Source organism: Scatophagus argus, chromosome 22, assembly GCF_020382885.2.
Source record: "Scatophagus argus isolate fScaArg1 chromosome 22, fScaArg1.pri, whole genome shotgun sequence".
Taxonomy (NCBI): domain Eukaryota; kingdom Metazoa; phylum Chordata; class Actinopteri; family Scatophagidae; genus Scatophagus; species Scatophagus argus.
Window position 1 is genome coordinate 14,635,505 of NC_058514.1, and position 26,453 is coordinate 14,661,957.

General features: G+C 40.6%; 1 protein-coding gene across 3 annotated transcripts; it reads left to right on the top strand.

Moving 5' to 3' along the window:
- The first annotated feature begins 1,403 nt into the window (after positions 1-1,403).
- nap1l1 (nucleosome assembly protein 1-like 1) lies at positions 1,404-25,957 on the top strand. Of its 3 annotated transcripts, XM_046378808.1 has the most exons (16): positions 1,404-1,550; positions 7,445-7,483; positions 8,482-8,570; positions 10,325-10,427; positions 14,420-14,561; positions 15,948-16,040; positions 16,451-16,579; positions 16,831-16,902; positions 16,992-17,131; positions 17,947-18,092; positions 18,196-18,215; positions 18,683-18,805; positions 18,943-18,975; positions 19,084-19,134; positions 21,064-21,100; positions 24,031-25,957. In XM_046378808.1, exons 2-15 carry the CDS (start codon positions 7,467-7,469, stop codon positions 21,067-21,069), a joined length of 1,164 nt encoding a protein of 387 aa, XP_046234764.1. In that variant the 5' UTR covers positions 1,404-1,550; positions 7,445-7,466; the 3' UTR covers positions 21,070-21,100; positions 24,031-25,957. The 3 variants fall into 3 exon arrangements, with proteins under 3 accessions (XP_046234764.1, XP_046234762.1, XP_046234763.1); XM_046378806.1 differs by lacking the exon at positions 21,064-21,100; XM_046378807.1 differs by lacking the exon at positions 21,064-21,100 and having other exon boundaries at positions 1,405-1,550; positions 15,948-16,028.
- Positions 25,958-26,453: the final 496 nt, after the last annotated feature.

Below are 26,453 nucleotides of genomic sequence, written 5' to 3' on the forward strand. Positions count from 1 at the left end.
GCTAATTTTAACAGGTGAGAAAAAATGCAATCACAAGTCAGGTGGCACCAAATGACAGCTGTGACGTTCTTGAAAATGTCAAGCATTTTCAGAGAGAATTTAATCTTCAGCAACTACACGAATTCACTCCAAAGTAGGGAGATATATGGATGTGGGGATAAGGATGTAGACAATTTGCAGCTAGCTGGCACATGCTGGGAAAACTTTCCTTTAAAAATGAACTCCTTAACTGGCATTATCACCAGGAAAGAGGATATGTTATTGCTACAACGGCAGTCATGTATATCATGCTTGGATAAAATGATAAGAATCCCCTTGCTACTGATTCACCAAAAATCAATTCAATAATCAGTCTTGTTTATGACGTGATTTGTCTGAAGAACCAAATTAAACACAAGAAATTAAGTTGCCAACAGTGAGCTGTAAGTGTGATCACACCTAAGGTAATCACCAGGTAGACTGTCAGCAGGTGGCACAGCATTAAGGCAGGAGCCAATTCAGTAATTCTTGTGTCTGTCATCAGTCAGAGCAGCTTTGGTAGCAGCTTTCCTCATACTGATGCACTTGTCCCAGATAGCGCTGCAGTGACAGAGAGCGCTAAAAACACCTCAGATGACATTTTACATGTTTAACCCATGGACCCTTTTGGAGGTCCAGCACTGTTCATTACCGTAAATATCTGGCTGAAATGAAATAAAATGATGCACAGTAGTGATATCTTGAATTTATTTTCAAATTGATGCAATTGTGCATCTACAGGTCTTGGTTTTGGTTTGCTGGTGGATGAGATGTGCAACAGAAAGCAGCAGAAAATCTCCAGTAAGTAGAACTTGGGGCTAAGAATTGTTTCTCGATTTGATATTTCCAGGGTCAAAGATTTTGATTTGGCTTTACTGAAGTGCTAGAAAGAGCAACTTTTCAAAACAGGTCAGAAAAACGTTCTTATTTTGAAACTTCGTAAAAAGAAATTTAAATGCCTCACTGGGAACGCAATGGTTATTTAGAAGGAGTTTATTGTGTCATGTGTAATGTTATTGCAAATTATGCCACTTTTAGTGATGAATTTGAGTATGTTAGGTATAACACTGAGGATTGCAGTGATGATGATGGGGTAAGCTCTTGTACCAGCTAGGAAGGACGATGAAGAGTACACTACTGCTCGAGGAGCAGGTGGATGATGATGGAGCTGCTGTTACTGATGCTAAACAAGATGATTACGGGTGAAATGATGAGGAAATTGCTGATGAAGAAGGACGTTAATGATGAGGCGATGAAGAGGAGTATTTAAATGATGAGAAGAAGATGGTGGTGGTGTTGATGATACCTTATCCCCTGCTTCCCCTAAAGGGGCACCCTCACCGCTGCCCCTCCCATGAACAGCGTTGCCTCGGTGACTGCCGGTTTACGTGATGACGTCGGATGTATATGAGCGCGGGCGGCGGGATCTCTCTCTCCTTTTACCGCCATCGGAGCGGAGTCTCTTTCTTCACCGGGACCTCTTCACTGCGCAGAGCCGCTTCGCCAGCCCAGCCTCCGGCCAGAAATCCAAGGTAAGGGATGGGACATTGAAACGGTTTCGGTACCAACGCCCCAAAGTTGCGTGCCATTTCGGAAGTTAAATTTCAATTATCCTGCTTATATTAACGGGGGCAGCGGGAGAATGCTCTTCTTTGCTAATGCTAGTCAAGTCAGACAGCGGCAGCAGCCATTGAGACTGGCTCCACCATGATGTGTGTTAACATTACACGCGAATATAAAAAACATTAAAACAACGATTATTATGTATGTCCGTTTCTCTTGGATTGTTTTGAAAACGACTGCACCGATAGAAACGACATAACGTCGTATAATTCCTGTACTAATCAGCGTTTTTCGATTTGTTGACACGTGTCTTTAACATTATCTTGTATTTTTGGACTTGACCTTATTTTTTTGGAGGATGATAACCAGGGTGGGGAACTGTGGATGTGAGTCTGGACTTCAGGGACACACCACACGGTGGCTGGTTTACATAGGTATCCAGTAATATTAACGATACATAGCGACAGCTGGTTAAAACATGGTCCATGACCGTTGGCATCACTTCCTAATTGATCCATATTTTCTAGCTACAGCACTGTGTCTGTCGAAGCTGTTCCTCCCACTTGCTCAGCCCAAGTAGTGCGCATAAAGCTAGCAGCATGTAAGCTAGCTCAACTACCGTTAGCCAGACACATGCAGTGCAGTGACAAAACCGGCTAGGCCGGCTAAAGTTAGCCTGTTTATCAGCCAGGGGCTTGTTTGTGGAGGAAGCGAGCGGACATTTGTTGTCGGACGGTAAACGTTCCAACAGGTTGGGTGGCTTGCATGGTGTAAATGAAGTTGAAAATGTGGCTTCCGGAGTGTGCGGTCAGGCAACCACCCAGGGTTTTTTGTCAGTCATTGGTGGTTTGCTCGACTTGAGCATGCAACACGTGGTCACTGGGTAGGATTAGGCGAAAAATCTTGCTCCAGAAAGATCCTTGTTCAGTCAATCTGTTCAACAAGTGTTATATTTTTAGTTTATAATGTTCATATAGAGATGAGAAAACGTGTTGTCCAGTGACTGTTGCTGACTTTTCGCGATGAGCCTGAGATGATAACAAGGTCCATTTGTATACGCGTGGTAGTTACATTACAGCCTCAATGTGACCCGTTAAGGCTGTTTTGTTGCCAAATATCTTAGATAGACTATGTCACCTATCATGAGTCATCACTTCTTGGAAACATCAGAGGTGGATGCTTTGCTCATGAAATAGTATTATTATTATGTTTTTTTTTATATTAGTTATTGAAATAACAAACACAATATTATTTAGCATGTGTAGGTATTTCAGGAACTACAGTGACACATGACATACCCACAACAGAAGGCATCATCTGCATTGATTTTAAAGGTGCTGGAGTCTTGTCTCAGAGTGGAACAATTTGTCTATTTTTGTCCATTAAAAAGCAAGTATTGACCTCAAGTTGAAACACTCTGTCATCACATTTTGCAGCAGTAGTATTTGAAAAATGTCTGCTGCCACTAAGAGCTTCCTACAGTACTTTCCCATCAATAATTTGGTATAATAGAGAGTACAAGAAGGCTGTGGGGTGGGTGGGTGTCATCTTACTTTAGATATCACAGAGCGATATGAGGCATATGTGCTATGATAGAATGATAATGGCACATATGTGCTATTGTCATTCTGTCATGCTTGTGTGTGCGTGTATTTGTTTAGACCATTGTTTACTAAAAAGTAAGCGTTTTCTTAATAAAAAGTGCAGAATGCAGTTCCCATTTAAGAAATGGGACATGATTAAAGCCACAAATCAGAGTCAACACAAAGACTGTTCTCCATCACTTATCCCCTGATGGGGGAAGAAACAATTTGATCTGCCATGTGACTGTTCTGAGCTCACTGAACTGTCACATCAGCTCTGTTGTTGAATAATCTTGCTGTATTAGCTGAATGTAGGCCAGCCAATATATATAGAGAGATGAAAATGATTTGGCTTTGCTGAAAATGTACTGGTCCTGCTCATTAAAAAAGAAAAAAATCTTAGGACTTAAAGGCCTCCTCTTGGTTTCCGTTTAGTGTTTCATAGTGGTGGGCAATCACATAACTTGAGATCAGTCTTGATAAACTGAGATTTTGATATTTGATGTCCTCTTACCACTATTTCCAAATTTCACATAACCTTGTTGGCTAGCAAATGTAATGCAAATGTTAAGAAACCAGTGGAGTCATGTAAATAACTAGACAGATAAGCTGATTGGACACATTACCCCACATGGCACCCCACCCCACCCCACATGTGGATGGCTTCTTGGATGACATATTGTAAATAGTGCGGCTTGAATTATATTTTACCATATGGCGGATTAGACGCTTGTTTCAGAAGAACCATCTTTAATGCAATGTGTTTGTTTTAATTGTGAAAATGTAGAAATTCAGAAGTCATTTCAAATCTGGCAATAATTTACAGGGCATTTAAAACATTTTAAACAAGTTTTCAGTTAAGATAGTGGATTGTAATTGTGGTAGATGGATAGACAGGTTTCAGGTGTAGATATAGATTATATTATCTTGGCCATATTACACACCCATATTGATTGCTGATTATTTCTAATTTTTATTTTTTTTCCCTCCCCCAATGTGTGACTAGATGCCCAAATTTCTGGGCCATGGGGACGCAGAACCCTGCTGCTTGTATAGTGTCATTATCCCATAAGGGACTGATTTACCCCTGGGATGACAGGTGAATGCAGTTAATGACTTGACAGGATTGCATGCCAGCAGGAAGGTGGCAGTCAAAGACCGGGTCTGGAAACCTCTGCCATTGTCTGACTCTGCACCCTGCTGAAATATTCACATTTGCTGCAGGTGATTTTGACAGACTCACCTCCTAGCTGGTGCCAGATTTCTACAGGAATATGTGATTCCTGGCTGAAACTGAACATGATATAAATAAAATAGGGATTTGTAATGAAATATTTTCCATATGTAACTGAAAATATACAACAGAATCACCTAAAATAATGCAACAGCTCTGCAGCTGCAACTAAGTGTTTTCATTGTGGATTAATTCAATTCAATTTTATTTAAAGTGCCAATTCATAACGCACACATTCATCTTATAAATTGTTTAAAATTAATTGTTTAGAAGATGTTAAGAGTAAAAAAATGTCTAGATGAGCCAAAGATTATGTCTTCATGTGTCTTGTTTTGTCCAAACAGTCAAAAATGCAAAGAAAGCAAAAGGTAATATTTGACATTTTGCTTGAAAATGACTTTTTGACTATCTGATTAACTGACAAATTGTGTTACTTCTAAACTGATGTTCAGAGCAGAGAACCAAGTTCTGCGGTTATGCATGACATGAAGTCAAAAGCCGTATTACCAGAATTTGATTTGAACCACAGCTTTTTACATTAATTTTTGGAAAAAATTCTGCAACACCATAACGTAAGTGTGTCATGATCCAGCTGCACAACAACTTAGTTGGTCCATGTTCTTTCAATTTTCTGCTCATGAGTGTGGATGAGTTTGTTGGCCAAGCTTTCTTTTCTGCGCTGCTCAGCCATGTTCTGTTTCACCCGTAGAATGCACACTATACGTGAAAGTAAGCAGGGTGTTGTTTTTATAATGTGGTGACAGGGAATATGTACATTTTGCTGAAAAGCTCAGCCGTTGCCTCTAAGAGGCGCAGGACGTAGCACTGGAACAGATGCTTCTTGGTCAGAGTGCTGCTGGGTCTTCCTCACTGTTGTGATTGTTGTCGTCTTTGTACTCTTATCAGAGTTGTACAGTTGCTGGGCCAGTTTGGACAGAGTGGTAGAATTGGTGGTTTGCAGATGTTGTTTCTATGCCTCCTGCAGGAGCAAGACATGGGTGGGGCAGGAGCAGCAAAACACTTGGTGTAAAAATGAATGTAGTATGAAGAGGTCTGTGCCTAACCTATTACACACCTCAGAATTGTTGTTTTCGTGTCAGTAGTGACCTGATGTTTGATCGATGGAGGATGCCGACAACAAAATTGAAAATTTTCAACTGAAATCAAAATCAACTGAACTGCACATATGGCTTTGTCACCGCCTGAAAGTAAAATTCTCCCCTGTATTTAAACCAGCACCACAAAAGCTTTGTGGTGCTGGTTTGTGTGTTAGCCACCTTAACGATTGTGGGGTTGTTTTGTTTGTTTGTTTGTTTTTTTTTTAACACCTTTGTCACTTCCAAGTCTTCCCTATCTGCCCCCCTGAAAAACTTGCCATGATAATCTGTCTCTCTAAGGGGGAAGAAGGCTCTGGGAGGGAGTGAGGAGGTGAGTCACAGCCAGGGTTGATCCTGTCTGGACCAAGAAGAGAACGTCTTTTATGAGCATGTGGAAGGACTTATTCAAATCCAGGGTTTAATAAAAATGTTCTTTGTACACTGAAAACAGGATATTTTATTTCAAATCATGTGATGAGCCGAAAAAAGTAAGGCTGTTGCATGAATGAATGACTATGACTACTGAGAAAAGTAGTTTTAGTCAGTCATTCATTTATTACTCACTGGTAATTGACGTGAAGGTGAAGGACAAATAGAGTTCCCTTTGTCCTTTTTGTTGTGACTAGTGATGCCGCACAAAACTTAACTTCATATTGTGGTAAGAAAAAAAACATTGCCTGACCCAAATAGTCATTCATTGTTATTGATTAATAACAGTCACTCTTTTATACTGAATTTTGGCAGTGGGCATCATCAGAATTAAGAATTAGATGCAGCAGTATTCATTTCCACAGAGGCAGGTTTAAAAATTCTTAATTATCAAAGTCATTAAGGAAAGCACTCATGATATCACACAAAATCATGAAATCACCTGGAAGGTTTGCACTGCTCTCTATAATTTAAAGGCAGTATAGTGTACAGGAGCAAGTGGAGTGCTTAGAATGTCCTTCTGAGTGCTCGTCTTTATATCAGAAAAAAAAAAAAACAATCTCAAGGATGAGTGAGGAGGACAGGTGGGCAGACATTATCCTCTGTCTCTACCTCAGTACCTGTCAGGGACTGCATTTGTGTAAATGAAGCAGAAGCGGTCGTGGATGCGGTTTTGTTTGCCCGTATTACACGCATGAGCTTGGTTTTTACCTGCACAGGTTTAGAGACTAATTAAACATAGAGGAGCTCCATTTTGCACTCTTCATCAGTCTTTTGCCTTTTTCTCGGTGCAGCCAACACGTCTCCTTCCTCTTGGAAAAGAAAATGAAGCATTTGAATAATGATTGCCATGGCAACCGCCGAAGCCACAAAACGTTCGGGTCAGCCCCAGATAAATGGCGCTCGAGCTTAGTGGATCTATGTATTTTGCCAACCCAGGTGTCAGAACAGTGTCATTCACTTGTGCAACCAGATAATTTTTCACACGTTTTTTTCAGTCGTGTATGCAGCAGAATTTTCACAGTGTAGAGCCAGGGTGTTGTGAAGGAGAGCATCACTGCAACACCAGCAGGCTGGAGTGGACAAACACAGTAGAATAGAGTAAATAAAGGATTGGATTTTGATCAGCTTTATTTTAGCAGATGCTGATGCCTTAAAATATTAAATATGCCCAGATTAGTCCTGAATCCTATCAGGGCTGACTCAGAATATTTTTTTTAAAATAAACATTTTTAGGCACGTCAAACAAATGCTTGCCGTCGTAATGGCTCATTGTTTCTTTTTCTTCTCTCTTAAAAAAATACAAAAAAATCTGTCACTCTTCATATACTGCTAACATCACCCCTGTAGTACTGAAAGCAATTTAGAATTAGGATCAGTAGTTAAATACAAGTGCTGTTTGACCCACATCTGGTGACTGTCAAATGCTAGTCAAAGTAAAGCAGTTTTTGTGGTTCAGTATTTCTAAACTGATTACTTTCTCTCTCTCTCTCCCTCCCTCCCTCTCCCTCTCCCTCCAGGATCACTTGAGACTCAGCTAGGATGGCAGACATTGACAAGTAAGTGAATCCCTTTACAAGTGCTACTTTCTGCCACCTGTCCCCTCTGCTGGTCTAATGCTTGTGACCATTTAAAGGAAAATATGTGATATCACTGGTTTGGGCATGGTTAGACATACAACATGATTAAACTCGCAGAGGGCAATGCAGCTGGCCTAATGGAAACAGTTGTTTACAAAAGCTGGAGCTGTTTGGGATGCCACGCCTGGGCTCAGGTTGCATCGTCACAGTTTGACACACACACACACACACACACACACACACACACGCACGCACACACGTAGAGGACATCTCATAACATCTGAGTGACGAACCTAAGCATCGTTCAGACAGGAGTGCTGCCCCCCCACTCCCACACTCCTTCAGTGTTAGCCATTGATTTTTACTTCGTGCTGCAGACTGACAGGAGAATGATAGGCCATGCTGTTGAAGGTGTGTTGTGTTCAGTATTGAGCTCTCCTGCACTGCGTCTTAAAGTAGGCTGTCATGTTTCTGATGTACTGATGTAGTTTTAGGGCTACAGTGTATTGAATGGTTTAAACGGCTGACAGTTTCATATTGTCTGGGCAGGAAATGCAACTGGATTTAAACTCCTTCTCTAGTTACCATCAAATGTGTCCTTCAATTGGATATGTAAATAGGGCTGCAGCTACGGCTTATTTTCAGTCAGTTTCTCTATTGATCACTTTCATGGTTATTCTCTGAAGCCTCAAGTGTGTGTACATGTGTGTATTTGTTTGTTTTTTGGTTTGTTTTTTAAATTCTGATGGCTTGAGACTTTCCCAGCTTCATTTTCCAGTTTGACAAACAAATTCTGTTAATATATTTGATATATTGATACATCTGATATATTTACTTACAGCGTGGTCAAAATGTCTGTCAGATTCAGACTTAAACATGCAGTAGTTTGGTGGTCAGTGTTAATTCTGTACAAACAGTCTCCGTGTTTGGCTGACCTTCTCTTCTGTCGTCCTCCCCCTCTGTGTCTCCCGGAGCAGCAAAGACCAGGCTGAGATGGACCCGGCAGATATGGAGGATGTGGAGGAAGTGGAAGAAGAAGAGACGGGAGAAGATGAGAACAGCAAAGGTAGGTCTTCATGCAAAAATGCTGTGGGGCAGATTTTTGACAGTGTAATTACTTGCATTGTAAGTAAAGTTATTAAGAATAAATATCTTTTTAAATGGTCTTCATCGTGTTTAAAGTATGTGAATTTGTGTTAAAGAGAATACACTTTAAACTATTTCGAATTCTAGTTGAGAGCTGAGAGGCACTAATCCATTTTGTTTTGGGATCTTCAATGCATCCTTTGATGCTCAATAAATGATTCAGACAGTTTTTTCATATATTAGCCTATTTGCAGCTCACTGTGGATAGATATAGATGGCTGTTTGGCCCAGTCTATTTATAGCAAATTTGAAGAGTCTTTTTTAAAAGCCTTTTTTAAAAGACTTGAAAGAAGGCTCATTCTGACTGTCTACGACTGATCTGTCATAGCGACCATACTCTTAGGAAAGCCTTACATGAGGTCTGGAAGCTGTGTGGAGATTATAAATGCATGAGTTAAAGCTTTGGCAATGTTAACATACATTGCAAACTCTTGGTAAGAAATATGACATATCACGCATCAGGGCTGAAACAAACTCAGAGGGATATGCAAATCACAGCTTGTGGAAGTGAGCTTTTTAGAAATAAAAGGTGAAACTATACCTGCTGATGCCGCAGTGTAAGTTATAGAGCAATTACCATTCACTGTTGCAGATGGTTTTGCTCCTAATGTAGGGACACATAAATGCTCTACCTACAAATGCATAGGTTGAACCTGGTGCTAATACTGGCGGGTTTACTGGTATCAGTAACATGTAACTTGGCATGTACCATGTTGAAATACATGATGGCATTGATAGGTCAAACCTGAAATGAAAAATATCCTAGCAATAAAGTTAAGTGAAGCTAAATAGTGACAGTTAAATTTGACATGGTCGGCTAGAACACTGTTGTAGTGGCTTCAGATATGACTGAGCATTCAGTTCTTTTTTTAATGTTTCTTCAATCTGTTGAGCTCTGTAGACATCAGAATTTTATTTTAACAAAGTTGAAGCTTTGTGCGGTCATTCAGACGCCTTTTCAAGCCTATAGGAAGTGAGTGTTGATTGTGAATGGAGTATTCTGTTTGAAATGGCTTCCATATTCTAAAATTTAGTTTGGTCAAGGTCACAAAGTGCATGGCAGTCAGCAGGGACAATGTTTGGTGATGGCAAATAAAAGGGGAACTAGTCCTGTGATGCCTGACCCTCATTGATGTATCTACCAGAAGCATTTAGTATCAAAGCATCCAGCAAATGACTTGTGTTGTGTGAATTCAGACAAGCATAAGTATATTTATTTGAATTGGGCAGCCACTGTATGCTAGCTGGCATCACATTACAAGCAAAATGCCCAGGATGCACCAACAGAGGAAAGTGACTTCCAGTCTCTTTAATCTTCTCACCTCCTAGCAGTAATCTGACTGTGCTTTGATAGATGCAAGCAATGTGTCGGACACTAGGACTGTGCCATCTGTCACCTGTCTGGTTGCACAAAGGAGAGCACTCTTTATTTTCTGCTTGCCACCTCTCATGTCTATGCAGCACTGGCAGTGTGAACATTATTAACCAGACTTCATTCAGTGTTTACCTTGTTTGCATCAAATCACACAGGCACGAAACAGACATGTTAAAATGTAACTGAGATATGACTGAATTCTCTGAGCGGGAGATTACTACCCAACTCCAATCTGCGCACACACACACACATTCATGTTACACTTTTGACTGCATATATGTGTGCGTTTGTGTCCTCAGCTCGTCAGCTGACTGTGCAGATGATGCAGAATCCACAGATCCTGGCTGCACTGCAGGAGAGGCTGGACGGCCTGAATGGCTCGCCGTCAGGGTACATGGAAAGGTGAGAATTAATTTAATTTTTTGGGATAACTTTCTTTGAGAACACATTCATTCTGCTTGCCCTCTTTGACAGCAATCAAAGAGCACAGTCAGATGTTTAGCATCTGTAAGAACTGAAAGGATGGAAGTTGCTGCTTTAGCATTTGGCGACCTAATTACATCTGAACATTTAATCTAAATGTTGTGGAACGCTCCTTACTGGTCGAAACACTTTCTTTACTCCTTACCCATCTTACTCAGTGAATGTTTTTATTTGTTATTAACCAAACTGAACCCTGTTGCCGTGGGCCATCGGTCGCAGGTTATCGCTTACTCGCACTTCAGTAGGTGGATGTTTTTGCTTCTGCAATTGTGTGCTTGCAAGCTAATTAGATTCCTAAGCGGTGGCTGTGTCTTGTTGAGCGGTGATGCTTTTATGCAAATCAAGTTCAAGTGAAGTTCAGTTATATTCATGTTTAGCAGCAATATTCCAGCAAAAGATAATACCACTGAATCCAGAAGTGAGGATACATTAAAGTAACTGACATTCGACCTTCCACTGACAGTACCTAGAATTCAGTACTGGTACCCAGCAGTACCTTTTTTGTACTTTGCTGGAGCTGCTGGAGAAACTGTCTTTACATGGCAAACTTCACTCAACCCAGATTACTGGAGTACAGTTTAGCAACTGATCTAATATCAGAACAGTATTAGACTAAATAAAAATAATCAAAATAATTGTCAGAAAGAACAATTATAATGAACAGTAGAGCGTATTACCTGCCTTATCCAAAGAAGAAATAATGACATTGCATGTCTGTGTTGTCATTGTTCACTTATTATTGGTTTTGTACTTAGATGTTGAACATACTGAAAATCCCACATACTGTTTAGTGGACTGAATTTGCATGTTGGTAAGGACATTTTGGATGCAGTCAGTGGCTGGCTACCAGCTTAGCTAGCATCATCCTGGACAGTGAAAAACTCAGTAATTTCAAACATCAAACTTACCCAATGAGATGATGATGCTCATGAAGTTGTTGAGGCCAGAGTTCAAGTTTTGAATCGCTGGCTGCAGGCGAGCTAATGCTGACTGCAGCTGCTGCAGGGGGCTGGTTTCCAGGCTATCAAACGCACTCGACTTTTAGATTTTGTGTTTCACTGGGTGTTTCCTCAGGTTAGACATGTAGCTCAGTCTAACTTTTCCGTTCACATTACACATATTGCAGTGACTGCTATCTGCGGTTTTGAAAAGTGAAAATTTTGTAGTCATATTTTCAGAGGCCTCCTCCTTATGTCTCTGTACTCCAAGTTACACTCTCACCCTAATTTGCTCTCAAGTACTGAAATATGGCACTGGTTGTGTATCATGAATTGCTACTTGGCAGTACTGATGTCATTTGGTTGATTGCTACTGCATTGGTCTATACGGAATAAGGTTTCAATGCGCTACTGCTGAGCTGCGCCCGTGACTGATTTGCGATGTAGAATTTGATCTGCAGCTCCTGAAGAAGGTTGAGCTTCCTGAGGCTGGTGCAGGAAGCACATCCTGTTCTGTGCCTTCTTGATGATGGATTCAAAAATGGATGCTCACTCCATGTCCTGGAAGACATTGGATCCCAGAAACTTGAAGATTTCCTCATCAGTGTTGACTATGGTGAAGTTAGACCGTGTTGGGGGTACGACTGCTGAAGTCAGCTGTCATCTTCGCACTTCCAGGTTGTTCTTACTGCACCAGGCTCCTCATTGTGTGTGAGACTGATGACCGCTTTGTCTTCAGCAAACTTCAAGAGGGGACAGGTCTCATGAGGTGCAGTTATTAGTGTACATGGAGAAGAGCAATTAATGCTTAGAACACCTGCAGTAATATAAGGGCACTTATTTTGGAGAGACAGAGATTCTGCCTGTTTCTCTTGCTCAGAATATTTATTTTCAAGTGACTACTTTGGCTATCAGTTATTTTGTGTGTTACAGTTGTACTTGGTTTAGATCAGTGTGTGTTGTTGGTGTTTTTTTTTTTAAAAAAAAAAAATCCCACCCACTGTGATTTAAATTTTTAATACTTAGCATGAAAAGGTCCAAGAAGGAGGGCTGTTTCACAGGCATCCTGAGTTTATCATACTCATGGAAGAGCTGAAAATAACTCGAGAGAGGTACAGTCAGTGATCATAGCCTTGGAGTCGCTGTGTGAATTTAGCTGTGTGTCTTGGCCCCAGAACTGTGCCACCCACTGCTCCTCTGCTCAGCAAAACATCAGCAAGCAGCTCTTTGATCAGCTTGTCAAGTATTTGGCAGTCACCAAGAAACTCACCAGTTACAAGATCCCAACACTTGGGACCAAACATGCATTCCCTTGCCAGGATAGTGCAGGCGTTTTAATTTACCACACTGCAGAGAAACTTGAGTTTGTACAGCCTCCCTGTAGCTCTCAAAGCCCGATGTCCACGATTGCATTGTAAGTGTGGCTCAAGAATAAGTCGAGTGATGCTCTGTGCTTCACCAAGGAAACTGTTTATTAATATCTGTGTAAAATGAATGGTTGAAACTTGTGTCATTGTAGCTCATCTGGAGCTGTTTCACATGTCAGTATTATCCATTTCCAAGCTGAATAGCAACCTGCCAATAACAGTAATGACATCAAGAATAGTGATATTAATTACAATAGTTATTAATAATCAAATATAATGGGTAGACTATGGGAAAAGAACAGTGAAAAGCCCTGTGGATACAGGTATAGTCCACAGTAGTCCATATTAATTGCAAAATAGAAAACTTTTTTGCTGCCTGATACAAAAGGAAAACTGACTAATCTACTGATATTCCAAAGTTGAGTCTAGTCTGAGGGTTCTTGGATACAGGAGTCTGATTAGTTTTCAGTGTTCTGTAGTGAAGGTGCACTTCATTAGTTAATCAAAACAAACATGTAAGACCCACTCCACATGTATAAAACTTGGAGTATCTAGATCTGTGCTTAGATCTTGCTGGCATATAGATAAATCTGTTTTTCTTGAGTTTGATAGTTTTGTCATCCTCATCTGAGCTGGGAGGCCTGTAATCTACCACCACGCACATTAGGTGTAGATCTGAACGTTGCAGAAATAAACAGAAGTAGATTACATATAAATAACACAGCTGTTATGCTCAAGTGTGTTGTAAAGTTGAAGAAATTTGTGTTTTTCCTAAATATCGCCACCTGTTCTTTTTCTATTTGTCCTGCGCTTATTCAGGTATTATGTAACCGACAGAAGGCTGACCTTCATTCTGGTCACGGGTTGCAGTGATGCATTACAAAGTAGAGTTGAGATACGAAACCCCTCATATTGCCAGGACTGACAAGATTGTTTAAGGTTGTAGGAGGTGCCGGAGTGAGTGCTCTTGTGTATACAGCAGCTTTTGCTCTTCAGTGCTTTAAGGCCTTGGTATGTCACTCAATATAGAATTTAGAAAATACCCTGATGATTTGTTTTTAAATCTAATAATCTTGAGGAACCCACTGCATCATCCACACCGGGAACCAGGCTGTGAATTCCTCAAGCATAAACCAATAAATGTGTGTACAAATAGGACATCATTTCTTCACTCTGCTCTCAAATGAAGCAAATCTCAATAAAACCGCCTTCCAATGCTCCTGCAATAGTTTCAGCTTGTTTACAGCTCTCAGCAGATGAGAGGCAAGGTCCTCTCTGGTACCCACTGCTAACTCTAACCCATTAAGAACATTTTCTCTTGTGTTTTTAAATTTAGAAGCTTGCAAACAAAGGAAATACACAATTTGAATATGGATATATTAAAGAACTGAACAATTAGGAAATTGTTTAAAATAACAACATCCAGTAAGGAGTTCTCCTTACTCATCTTGTGGTTATTGGATGCCTCCGTTCTCCCCCGTTCTTTGCATGTCACGCTCTTCGAAAGTTGAGAGACCAGCAGCAACCCTGACCTTTTATGTTAGGATTTTATTTATTTATTTTTAATACATGCATATTTTCTCTGTTCATGTCTGTCATCCCACAGTTTACCAAAGGTTGTAAAGAGACGTGTAAACGCCCTCAAGAACCTGCAGGTCAAATGTGCCCACATTGAGGCAAAGTTCTACGAAGAAGTACATGAGCTGGAGAGAAAGTACGCAGCCCTCTACCAGCCCCTGTTCGACAAAGTACGTCCTTTACACTTTTTCTTCATTGTGTCTTTGAGTGCTTGTACTACTTCCATTATTTCTGCTATCAAGGTTTTTGTGCACCTCCTTGTTATAGAAGCATATTTGCATATTTGTTGAAGTTAAAATAATTTGCAAAGTTGCTTGTTTGTACTTTGTCTAGGTACGATTAAACTATGGTTTTCCTTAAATAATAAAGTAAAAAAAATAAAATAAAATCACATTTCATCTTCCATATAAAATAATCCAGAACCTTTGTTATGAGAAACTAGAGGTTATGAAGAATATAAATTATGATAGTAAAAGTGCAAATAAAGAGAGGAATTCTGGCATTATCTTACCTCTCTTAATGCACTCTTAATGCCTCCCAGTTTATTTCTGGACATTGCAAATGTTGTTTAAACTTACATACAACACAAGTAATCATTGTGACTGGGTTTTGGCTGAATCAAAAACATATTTTTATTAAGCAAATTTTGTCTGTGTATTTGAGTCTGTGCTCTTCCGGCTGCAAACTGTAACAGTAAAACAGCTTTGGCACCAAATCAGAGCCAAACATAATCCCAAGGGAGAGGATGGGGCGTGATGACTGAGGGGTCGTGGAAAGAAGTTAGCGTAACGAAAAGCATCCAGATTATATAAGATTTCAGGAAAATGTTGAGAAATGCTCCTCAAAGCTTACCAAAGCCAATATGGCTTGTTGCATTGTTTCCTAAATCCAAGTTTCAGTGAAGACTAAGAAAAAGCTGCAACATTTTATAAGCTGGAATCAGGGAATGTTGGGATTTGGCTTCAAATGAGTCAAATGATTAATAGATCATGTTTCTTGCAGATGCATTGTGCAGATTAGTTATTAATCATGCATTGTTTAAATATTTTTACATTGTTTTATGGTAAAATCATGGTAACTGGTATGTTTCATTTGTTAACAAACTATATTAATATGATAACATTTCCAAATTTCACAGATGAGTCTTGTAAGTTTTCATGTTAAATTCTGTTCTGTAGTTTCATTGCATTGACAACACTGATGAGAAATCAAAGTATTCTAAAGCTTTTAGATGCATGACTCAGCAGTACTGGTAGTGTTGTTCAGTATGGAAGACGGATCATGCAGTCTTCCATACTGAACAACGCTGCTCACCTGAATCTTAATACATTTGTTGTTACCACTGGGCTGAACTTGTTAGGACCATTTTATAGACAGTCTGCCTCTGTTCCTCAGGTCACCAATGTGGTAACATTCACGGCTTATTTCCATGTAAACAAACTTAGGATAGAAGCAGCCACTTTCTCATTAATAACAACTCGCACTCCCATTTTCATGAGAATCGCACAACATGATCCAGACTTGACCTGGACGTTGGTTTCTCTCCTTCTTTACAGAGAAGTGACATAGTGAAAGCAGCATATGAGCCCACAGATGAGGAATGTGAATGGAAGGCGGATGAGGAGGAAGAGCTGACAGTAAGTAAGCAGGTACAGGTGACGTATACACCTGCATGCTTCCTGTCTGAATGCTTGACTTTCAGCCTTTTTGGCTTCCTTTTTCTATCTTCACATTTCACGCATGCAGCTTAAAGTCTCATGCAGAAAGGAATAAGCTTTACTTCCCAAAATGGAAACACTGCACGCGGTTTTAGGTTTTCATTACTGTCACTGATTTGAAACGTCTGCATTGCGAAGCACAGCAATTGAAATCTGTGACCTATTACAGCTAGGATTAAATTGAACTAGTTTCTTTTTTTTTTTTTTTTTTCTTTCATTTCCAATGCTGACTGCTGTCTGTGGTTATAGGTATTGATAAGCTTTGTTTCTTATATGATATGTGTAGAGGAAAAATAGCTGAGCAAGCATTATTTTGAAGAGAAACTGTCTCCCTGAACCAGGATGAGATGAAGGAGAAGGCCAAGTTGGAGGAAGAAAAGAAGGACGAGGAGAAGGAAGACCCCAAAGGCATCCCTGAATTCTGGTTAACAGTTTTCAAAAACGTGGACCTGCTCAGTGACATGCTGCAGGTAACGTCTCATCCAGACGGCTGCTGGGGAGGTAGTCTAACTGGGTCACAGACAGTATTTGTTTGCCAGCTGTGGGGAAAAGAAAAAAAAATCAGGGTTTGCTTCCACCTGCTGGCCAAGTTGAGTAGAGCATGTGTCTGCAATGGGGATTATGATAAGACTTGGATATATTCCCAGCCTTAAATATGGAAATAAACACCAAAACATGTGCTTTATGATCATCTAAATGCTGCTGTACTTTCTTTCCTCAGGAACACGATGAACCCATCCTTAAACATTTACAAGATATTAAAGTAAAATTCTCAGATCCAGGACAGCCCATGGTGAGCGAGCATGACTCATGGTAAATGTGTTTAATCTGTTAACTTTGAAATGTCTGTAAGCTGTTGTGATCTCATCTGGTCTTCCTCAGAGTTTCACGTTAGAGTTCCACTTTGAGGCCAACGACTTCTTCACGAACACAGTGTTGACGAAAACCTACAAGATGAGGTCGGAGCCTGACGAGAACGACCCCTTCTCCTTCGATGGACCAGAGATCATGAGTTGCGCAGGGTGAGGACATTACTAGAATCGCTTACTGTGTCGTACTGCATCCATTTCTCCCACTTAATCATGAAGGCATTTTCTCTCATTCTAAACCGATGAGTCATTCTCTCCATAATGTACACTTCTCTTATGATCTCTAACCACTGATTTGTAGTGGGAGGTTCGGCATTGCACCGGTTTCTTATTACTTTTTTTTTTTAAACGCGACCAGTAAAATTTTGGTTAAATAGCTATCTTTTTCCGGTTTTTGGCACTCCCAGAAGATTTGTGTATGGTTTGCTTCTCTCTCTCTCTCCACATAACCGCCAGCATGTATGTTGGGAACTAGTTTGTTTACTCTTTAGTTTAGGTGTAATGAAGTAACGGGTCAGGTTTTTCCATTCGAATTCCCTCCATATTCTTGAATTTGTAGTTGTGTGTTGTGTTTCACACGTGTCATACCAGTCTTCTTGGGTAATGTTTGTGTTCAGTTCTCTCTCCCAGTTTATCAGGTATCTTAAATGAACATTTTAACTCCTCAGAATGGCATTTTAACATATGGAAATTCCATTTCTAATACTGAAAAGTAGTTATTAATAAGCCCTACTGATTAAATGTTAAGAGGCTTCGCACACAAACAAGCTCGTCTGTTTATAAAGTTGGCCTCATTTTGACTCTTGCCTGTAAACTTGTCCTACTCCAGCTCTTTTCGAAGTGGAGATCAACGACCTCACCGGCCACCTTTCTAAATTAAACCCAAGACATCATTTAGGCTTGACATTTAAAATGCTGCATACTGACCTTGCTTCCTCCTGTTGCGTCCTCCTCGTGTTTCACCACAGTTGCACGATCGACTGGACGAAGGGCAAGAACGTCACATTGAAAACAATCAAGAAGAAACAGAAGCACAAGGGTCGCGGCACAGTGAGGACGGTCACCAAGACGGTCCCAAACGACTCCTTCTTCAACTTCTTCGCCCCACCAGAGGGTAAGGATGACGGGGCAGAGATATCAATCCTGTACCATCTATGTGCCTGTTATGGATGTGTGTGGTTGAACTCTAAATTCTAATTGTCTCTACTTGTTTACAGTTCCAGAAAACGGAGAGTTGGTAAGTCCTTGCACTTCCCCTACACTTGTTTATGTGTTTCAAAGATTGTCATCCGTACATTATGTTATTAGGGTTTTGTGACTATAAGACGGATGCTGGGTCCAGCACAGCTAGGTTTGGGCTCGGTGTCAGATGTGTTTGTTAAATCAGTTATTTCAAGTTCCTTATCAAATCTGTTTAGTCTTGGAAGCAAAATAACTTTTTCCAGTTGTAATACATATTTGGTAATAAGATAAATGACTGCTTTGTGCATCAATGTATAAAATTCAAGAAATTATTAGTTGTCACAGTTGGCTTACAAAATGATGTCGGGATGAACTTAAAAAACGTGATTCTGAGCTTGCCGAACGGCAAATATATTGAGCTCATTTCTGAGTGTAGGATGAAAAGACCTAATGTTGTGTTCTTTTAAGGGATCACTTTAAGATAAATACCTGAACCAAACTGATCATCCTGTCTGTCTTCAGGATGAAGACTCGGAGGCTATCCTGGCTGCAGACTTCGAAATTGGCCACTTCATCCGCGAGCGCATCGTACCTCGAGCTGTGCTTTACTTCACAGGAGAGGCCATAGAGGACGACGATGACGATGTGAGTGTTGGCATCTGAGCTTAGCTTAACTTCAGATTTAGCTTGTTGTAAACCAAGCCATGTTGGAATGAACATATGCCATCATTGCTAACTCCTTAAATTTGTTTCTCACTAATCCTCACGTTTGTGTTTTGCAGTACGAGGAAGAGGGAGAGGAGGCCGACGATGAGGTAAAAGCTACAGCCGTGTGATAACGACTGCCTGAAAGGGTTTAGTGCTGTGACAGACTCTGCTGAGGAGACCCAGTAGTCTTAAGTTGCTCTGTGCTGTGTGTTCAGGAAGGTGAGGAGGAGGCTGATGAGGAGAACGACCCCGACTATGATCCCAAGGTGAGCTCACCCCTCTCAACACACACACACACACACACACAACCCCTCCCTCTGTAAACATCTCTGGTATCATGAGAAAGACCTTACTCAGCTGTTACCAACTTTGTTGGCTCAGAGTGCTCTTTTAAAAAAAAAAAAAAAAAAAAAAAAGCAAAGCAGCTCTTACCTGAGACCACCGATTGCTGCAGTCATCTCTCATAAGCTTCCAGCGTTGAATTAATGTTAACGATGTTGCAGTGCTAAACATTTTTGCAATCCGTGATCCTTTGGGCTTCCTGAGCTGTTGGAAGTGAACAGCTCTGCTAAATTGACTTGTCAGATTTCAACATACAGAATACATACTGTCAAATGCATCTCATTTTACACCTGCTTTTGATTTGCTTCGGCTTTTTTTTCTTTCTTTTTGTTCTTGCGATCTTGATTTAGCTACCAAAAAAACCCCACTCCCAGTAGATATTCTTCCTCTTTTACCATTGTCGAAACCAGATCTTAAACCCGAATTTTCAGAATTACTTTCCATCGCTCTAAAAGGAATTTTTTTTTTTTTTTTTTTTTAAACCTAAGCCCTATGTTTGCATATGTTGATGGGTAAATGACTAATATATACAGTAGGTTTTGGAAGCAATCCAGATTGTTATTCCACAGCACTTTTAAAGAAACAATAATTTCCACAATATGCAAAGGATCCCAACAAAGTAAAAGGTCTCTCCTTTTACTTTCAAGAGAAAAATTCTTTTTATTCTACCAGAAACAACCACTCTGTAACTGCACTCCGAATCCACTGGACTCCATTTACAGGAAGTCTTGGTTCATTTTTGTTCGTCTCACCAGCTCCGGTATGGTCAAAATAAACCATTGCGTTGAAAATATTCTGGCTCTAAAGTTCTTCCCTGCAGTCCGCCTTCCCTCTCGCTCCCCTTAATTTTAACAATATTGTTTCAACCAAACCACCGTTGGAACATTGCAAAGGCGAACAACATAATTTTGGTGAGTTTTCTTTTCATGGCAGGTTGAATGTTGAATGTGGAATAACAATCTGAACTGCCTCCAAAACCTATTATCCATATTAGTCATTTACATACCAACATATGCAAATACAAGGCTCAGGTTTAAAAATGGCAGAATTCTGCGACTGTTGCATGATGTTACTAAAACCTTAACGAACACACGGATCCATTAGGGCTTAAACATAAGGATGAGGACTCCTATGAGTTGTTGCCTACATAGACTATTTACTGGTCATAAATGCTGACATTTGGGCCCAATCAAAAACGGTATTTGTGTAGAGACCCGTGGCCTGCTAAATATGTAATTAAAACATATTAAGTTTGAGTCGGCGCACACAAATTGTCCCTGTGTGAATGTGCAGAAGTTTATAATAATTCCGCAGAGACAAATAACAGGTCTTCTCCTGTGGGCTCTGTTTATTCACTGATTTGCTGCTTCACTACCTTCCTGATGGAGGTAATGTAGCTGAAAACCTATGAATAAACATGGAACAAAAGACAAGTTGTGCAAGCTCAAAAGGACTGTAAGTCAACAATAAGATAAATGATATGTGATGTATTCAAAGTGCATTAGGAGCATTAGTGTGTGTGTGTGTGTGTGTGTGTGTGTGTGTGTGTGTGTGTGTGTGTGTGTGTGTGTATATGTTTGTTGCTACAATGGTGTGCAAAGCTGTTTGTGCACATCATGAGATTTTCCCAGTGCACACATATACTGGTTTAGGGCTCCTTGTTTCTTACACAGTTATGAACAAGCATGACCTTTGCTTCTTTGCTAAACAAAAACGTCTTTGACATTCTGTATTCTGCTAGTCTTGCTTTTTTTTTTTTTCTTTCTTTTTTTTTCTCCTATTCATTAATGTTTCTTCATCTCCGGTCACTTTGGCATCTTTTGTCAGCTACTCTTTAAATTTTTCCTCACTAGGTTTAAGTGGTGACAGTAGAAAAATAACCCTATCCTGGTAGGTACAGCTTGTGAATTGTCAGCTTACTACCATCACCCACCCACCCCTCACCCCCCCCTCAGTTTTGGTTTTTGCTTTCATTTCTCTCCTGGTTTTACCATTTTCTGCCCATCTCTCTGCACCTCCCCACCCCACACATGAGCACCCTCCTCTGCCGCCGTGCTGCACCCTCCCGAGCTACTAACCCACTGGTTTGTTGTTGGTTTTCTGAAGTTTAACCCATAGTAAGCTCTGCATTTGCACCTGTATAATTTCTGTATGTTGAAGCTAGTCCAGCCCTCCCTTTTCATTTTTCCTCCCGCCATGTTGAACTTGTCCTGTCCACAAACACAGACTAGTTTTTGTCAAGATGAGGATTTGTCTGCCATAAATGCTGTGCTTTGTTTATATAGATGTTTGTTTTTCAATACCCATTATTGGTCCATTTGTCCATTGTTGTTATCCTCTTCCTGTTCACATTAATTCTGTTCAGCTGCCTTCTTTCAATCTGCTTTTAATGCTGGGATAATGGCCTCGGTGGGCTGTTTGTGTTTAAAATAAGGCCTAACCAATAGTTGGCAGATTATCAACACACAAGAAATGCTAACTAATTGTTTTGTCTCCCCGATGGTGTCATCATTGTCAGCAGTAACGGCCTGTTTCCTGTTGTTTTCATTAGAAACTTGATTGCTTGCAGCAGATAGAAACAAGAAAACTGTCAAGATGAGAATTCTTTCAACAGATGCTACAGTAGAAGAAGAACTCTTACTTTTGACATTTTGGTGGGGGAAAAATGAACCTCATAGTGTGTAACACATTGTCTTGAACAGAACTCTGCCTTTAGGTTTGAGACTATGAAGAGTTGAGCTGCAGCCAAACGTATTGCACAATGACTAAAATGACCTTACACTGTCAGTCAGTATGGCTTCAGGCCATTGAGAGCAGCCTGAACAGCTGCAGTGTGCCATCACCTCCAGAAGTGTCTAATGTCTGCTGGAAGGTCGCCCTACTCCAACTATGACGGGCTCTTAATTAATCTTTCTGTGCACTTTTCATCCCTCATTTACTCAAGTGTTGCCTTTGTTTTTGGCAGCTAATTGATTTAGTCGGAGGTGCTCTCTTGAAGTGTTTTACATTTGTTATCCTGTCGCAGCAACACCAAAATAAGAACCTTTGGCAGATGATCAGTTTTACTTTAATTCAGTTTATTTATCTTTATCCCAGCATTAAGTCTTCTATAAACAAAGAAACAACCAAAACATTTTAATCATTAACCAATGGATGTTATGTAGTTGGGTGTGTTCTAAGGCTTTTTTGTGTGTGTGTAGTGTTTCTTAATCTGGTTGGTGACAATTTTTTGGATACGCTAAAACACAGATTATAGTCGGCCCATTATATAGTTTGAGAAAGTTTTTTTTTTTTTTTTATCTCAAATGTCAGTGGGCAGTATTGGCTTATATCTAGCTTCATAGTAGATTACTGAGCCTGTCTGTGCCATTGAAGGGAGTTCATCCCCAAATCAAAAATACGTTTCCTTTTATCTGTAGTGTCGTGTTTTGGCGGTGAGTTGCACAGTTTTGGACATATCTGCTGTGGAGGCACCAGACCTTCTTGTGAGCAGTTTTTTTCAGAACCGTTTTCTTCCTTTAGCATTAGTGTACATCTACTCATGGATGAGAAACTGGCTAACGAAGCTTGCTGCTGTGCCAGCTCGACCGCGAGGAGGACGCCACTAATGTTTCCATCCCACCCTGTCATAAGCATGAGCTCTCCTCTCCATGAGTAGAAGCATGTTTTCTTCACCGCAGCAATATGAAGTTTGCTAGAAAGAAAATAGCTCCTACGTGAAACTGCTCACAACAAGGTCTAGATTATCCTGAGTAACCGGGTCATTGATGTCTGGAAAGGGACATTGCTGTTAGGTTGAAACATATTTTTTGGTACTTTGAGCACCACAAATGGAGTACTACATAATTTTATTATATTGAAGAGAAGGCAAACATCTCTACAGCTGATATCTCCAAAACTCAGAAACTTGCAACAAAACAGTCTGGAAGAATAAACTGCACTACAGGTAAGAAAAGGAAAAAGTATGTATTTTTGATTTTGTGGTGAAATGTCCCTTTTGAACATGTTAATTCTTCTTTGGTCCGCCTTAAAGTCCAACACTTCAGTCTCTGCTAACAAGTCAACAAGAAAAATCAGAAGCTGCTATTCGTGGAGGGAGGGCCCTGTCATGTCTGAAGCATTGATTTGATTGGCAAGAGGAATGATTTGATGTTTTGGGAAATGGGTTTATTTGCTTTCTCGCTGAGACTTGCATAAGATCGATGGCACTTGTGTCTGTTCTCTAAATATGAAGCTGGAGCCAGTTAGCATGGATTAGCGTAAGGACCGGAAAGGGGAAAAACTTTGCTGCTTATTTTGTGGTCTTTGTCCAGATTGAACAAACAAGTTCCAACTATAGCATTCAAAGTGTTGTTTCTTTTGGACAGAGCCAAAAAGCGTAACTGTGACCCACAGACACGCAAGACTGGTGTCAATCTTCTTAAACTAAATCTGTTATTCTTCCCAAAATGTCAAACTTTTCCTGTAATGCTCATTTTAAACTAGTTGCACCAGGTGTGCCCTGTGCTGTACAATTTAAATCCAACCCAGGACCTTGTCAGGTCATCCCTCCTACGTTCCAGTCTTTTCTTTTTTGACACTTTGATCACTAATTTATGTTGTTTTTTTTTTTTGTTTTTTTTCTAAATGGTCAGGAGATGTTAAACATGTCAGGTGTTTTAGTTTCAAACAGCTTGTTGAATGTCTTAGGTCTTGAAATGGCTTTGCTGTGTGGGGATATTATTTTTGGTATAATTGGGGTGTGTGTGTGTGTGTGTGTGTGTGTTGAAGTGTTTTTCATGTTAACAACCCCTGCTCTCCACCCCTGTGATGTCTTACAGAAGGATGCAGCCCCCCCAGCTGAGTGCAAGCAGCAGTGAAGCCTGGCCTGGCTGCCTCGAGGATCAACTGCACTGTAACGGCTTCTCAAATTAAAACAAAAAGATTAAAAAAAAAAAAAAATAGTTACTTACGGCCTTATAATGTTTTGTATTTTTCTTGGTAGAAATTTGAAGAAAAAAAAATTTCAAGATTTTTGTTACAAAAACTCATGGTAACATACTGGGAGCTGTGTAGCTCAATATACATAGTATTTTACTAGACCTGTTCTTTCCTTCTTCTCCTGTACAATAGATAGAATACAGGGAAAAAAAAAAACTCCCTCGAAAAGCATGAACTTGTTTCTTCACTGCTAAAACTAGTTTGGGTTCTTGTGAAGTCTTTTGTTGTTTTTGCTCTTAGACAACAGCTGTGGTTTAGACTGCATCGCGGTAACGTCAATTTATAAATTCCCCCACCCCCCTTTTCCTTCCTCTTACCAAAGTTCCAGGTTGGTCAGTTCTGGTTGTCCCAGGTGAAACCTTTTTGATTTTACTCTTAGTGGGGCCTTTAGCACTTGTTAAAAACACTGTAGCATTTCCAGCTCTAATGAGGGAGTACCGATGGGTGACCTGCAGCCGGGTGTCTGTTCCAGTTTATCTAATCTTGCTGAGCATGAGATCCGGAGTTGGTGTTTTTGGCCACTTCCTGCGCCACTTGTGCTCAATTACTTTCCACTCTTGATACATTCCAGTAAGCGGACTGGCAGGCACCTTCGGTAAAGGGAAGCCTATTTCTCTTTAACTGGACAGACTCCTCTAAACTGAACAAAAATGAAGTTTGCTTCGACTTCTTTTTCCACACAAAAGGTAGCTCCCAGGGCTTGGCACAACCTGGTCGAGTCGTTAAACATTCCAGAGGATTCTTCAGATGCGGAAGGGGATTGGACAGTTTGTCGGGATGGCCAGTTCAAGGCCACCCAGCCACAGTAACCCAGTGCTTCAGGCTCCTCGTAGGCTCGCAGTGGCGTGGCTGTCGTATTTTCTATAGCACTTTGTATTAGTGTGTGGTGTACCAGTGGCGTCCTTGTCATCGGTTAGCTGTCTGAGTATTCCTTGTGAGCAGCACTTTGTTTGACGCCTTCTGCCTGAACGGTGCTGTGACCCCACTCTGTAGAGTTCAACTTGTGCTATCGGGTTTCGAAGTGCATTACCTTTCTGACCGGGGGAGGCACAGTTAGCCTGTTCAGAGGACTAGACAGACAGGGATTTCCCACTTTGGGATCAAAGTACATCTGTCTGTCTATCTGAGAGGATTTGTTTGAACAGGGTTGGGCGGATGTAGCACAGCAAATGACGAGGAAAGGCCAAACCAGGTGTTGGAGCTGTCTGTCGACATCACTCCCCTTTTTCCCCCATAAGTTTAACATTTACCTCTTGTGTCGTCAATTTGTGTCTGGTCAGGTGACTCACACGGACCTCAGCCCAGCCCCTGAGGTCTTGGTTCCTTTTTATCACTGTGAAAGTAAGAGGGGAAGTGTGATAAGGCCATTGTGTTGGCCAATGACCCACCACCCTCCCTACCCTGAAGTCCTTCCTTTGTTACCCAGAAGGCCACAGAGAAGCATGTCAGAGCAATACTTAAAGTCAGGAGGGGGACCGAGAAGAAACCGTAGCCTGCCTCCCCTCCCTGTCCGTTCTTAATGCCTTTTTAGTTGTGAAAACAGCCAAGCGTTGGTTGTGTTGGGCAGTATTGTGTCCACTGTGGAGCGCCAGGGTACTTCTCATTCTGCAGGGAGTATTCAGATCATGTTTGTTGGAAAAAGACATGAAAGGGTTTCTGTAGGGTCCTTCTGAGCAGCTGTTGTCAAGGCAAAATGCTATGCTACAAAAATACTAATGTACTCAATAACTGTACGTGTATGTTCATGAATAAATTGGTTAAACATGACTAATGTGGCTGACTTGTATTTTGATTTTTAAGTCTGTGTTCTTGCTTTTTCATTACTTTTTCATTTTTTCCTCTCCATGATGTCACCTACTCATGCAAGCTTAAATGAATATTTCTGCAATACAATTGTAAACATCTATTCTTCCAAAATATTTATACAAGTGAAACATACGTTACAAGCTGCAGGACGTGCACCTGGAGAAATTACTTTATTGGCAGCCTCATGCCAGCAGAGGGTGCCATTGCCGTGAGATTGTAGATCGTTTGACACTTTCTGACTTCTATGGGGAATATGGTTTGTAAAATGCACAATACTCATTACATGTAAGAGACCTACATGTCTGATTTTACTTGAGGGGAAAAAAATACAAACATTTACATCAACATATGTATCAAAAGTGTTTAATGGCCTTGAACACGTATCGGCAGCATAGTTATTGTAGGTGATTGAGACCATTTTACCGACTTTGATGTTTTTAATCAGAACAGAACAAAA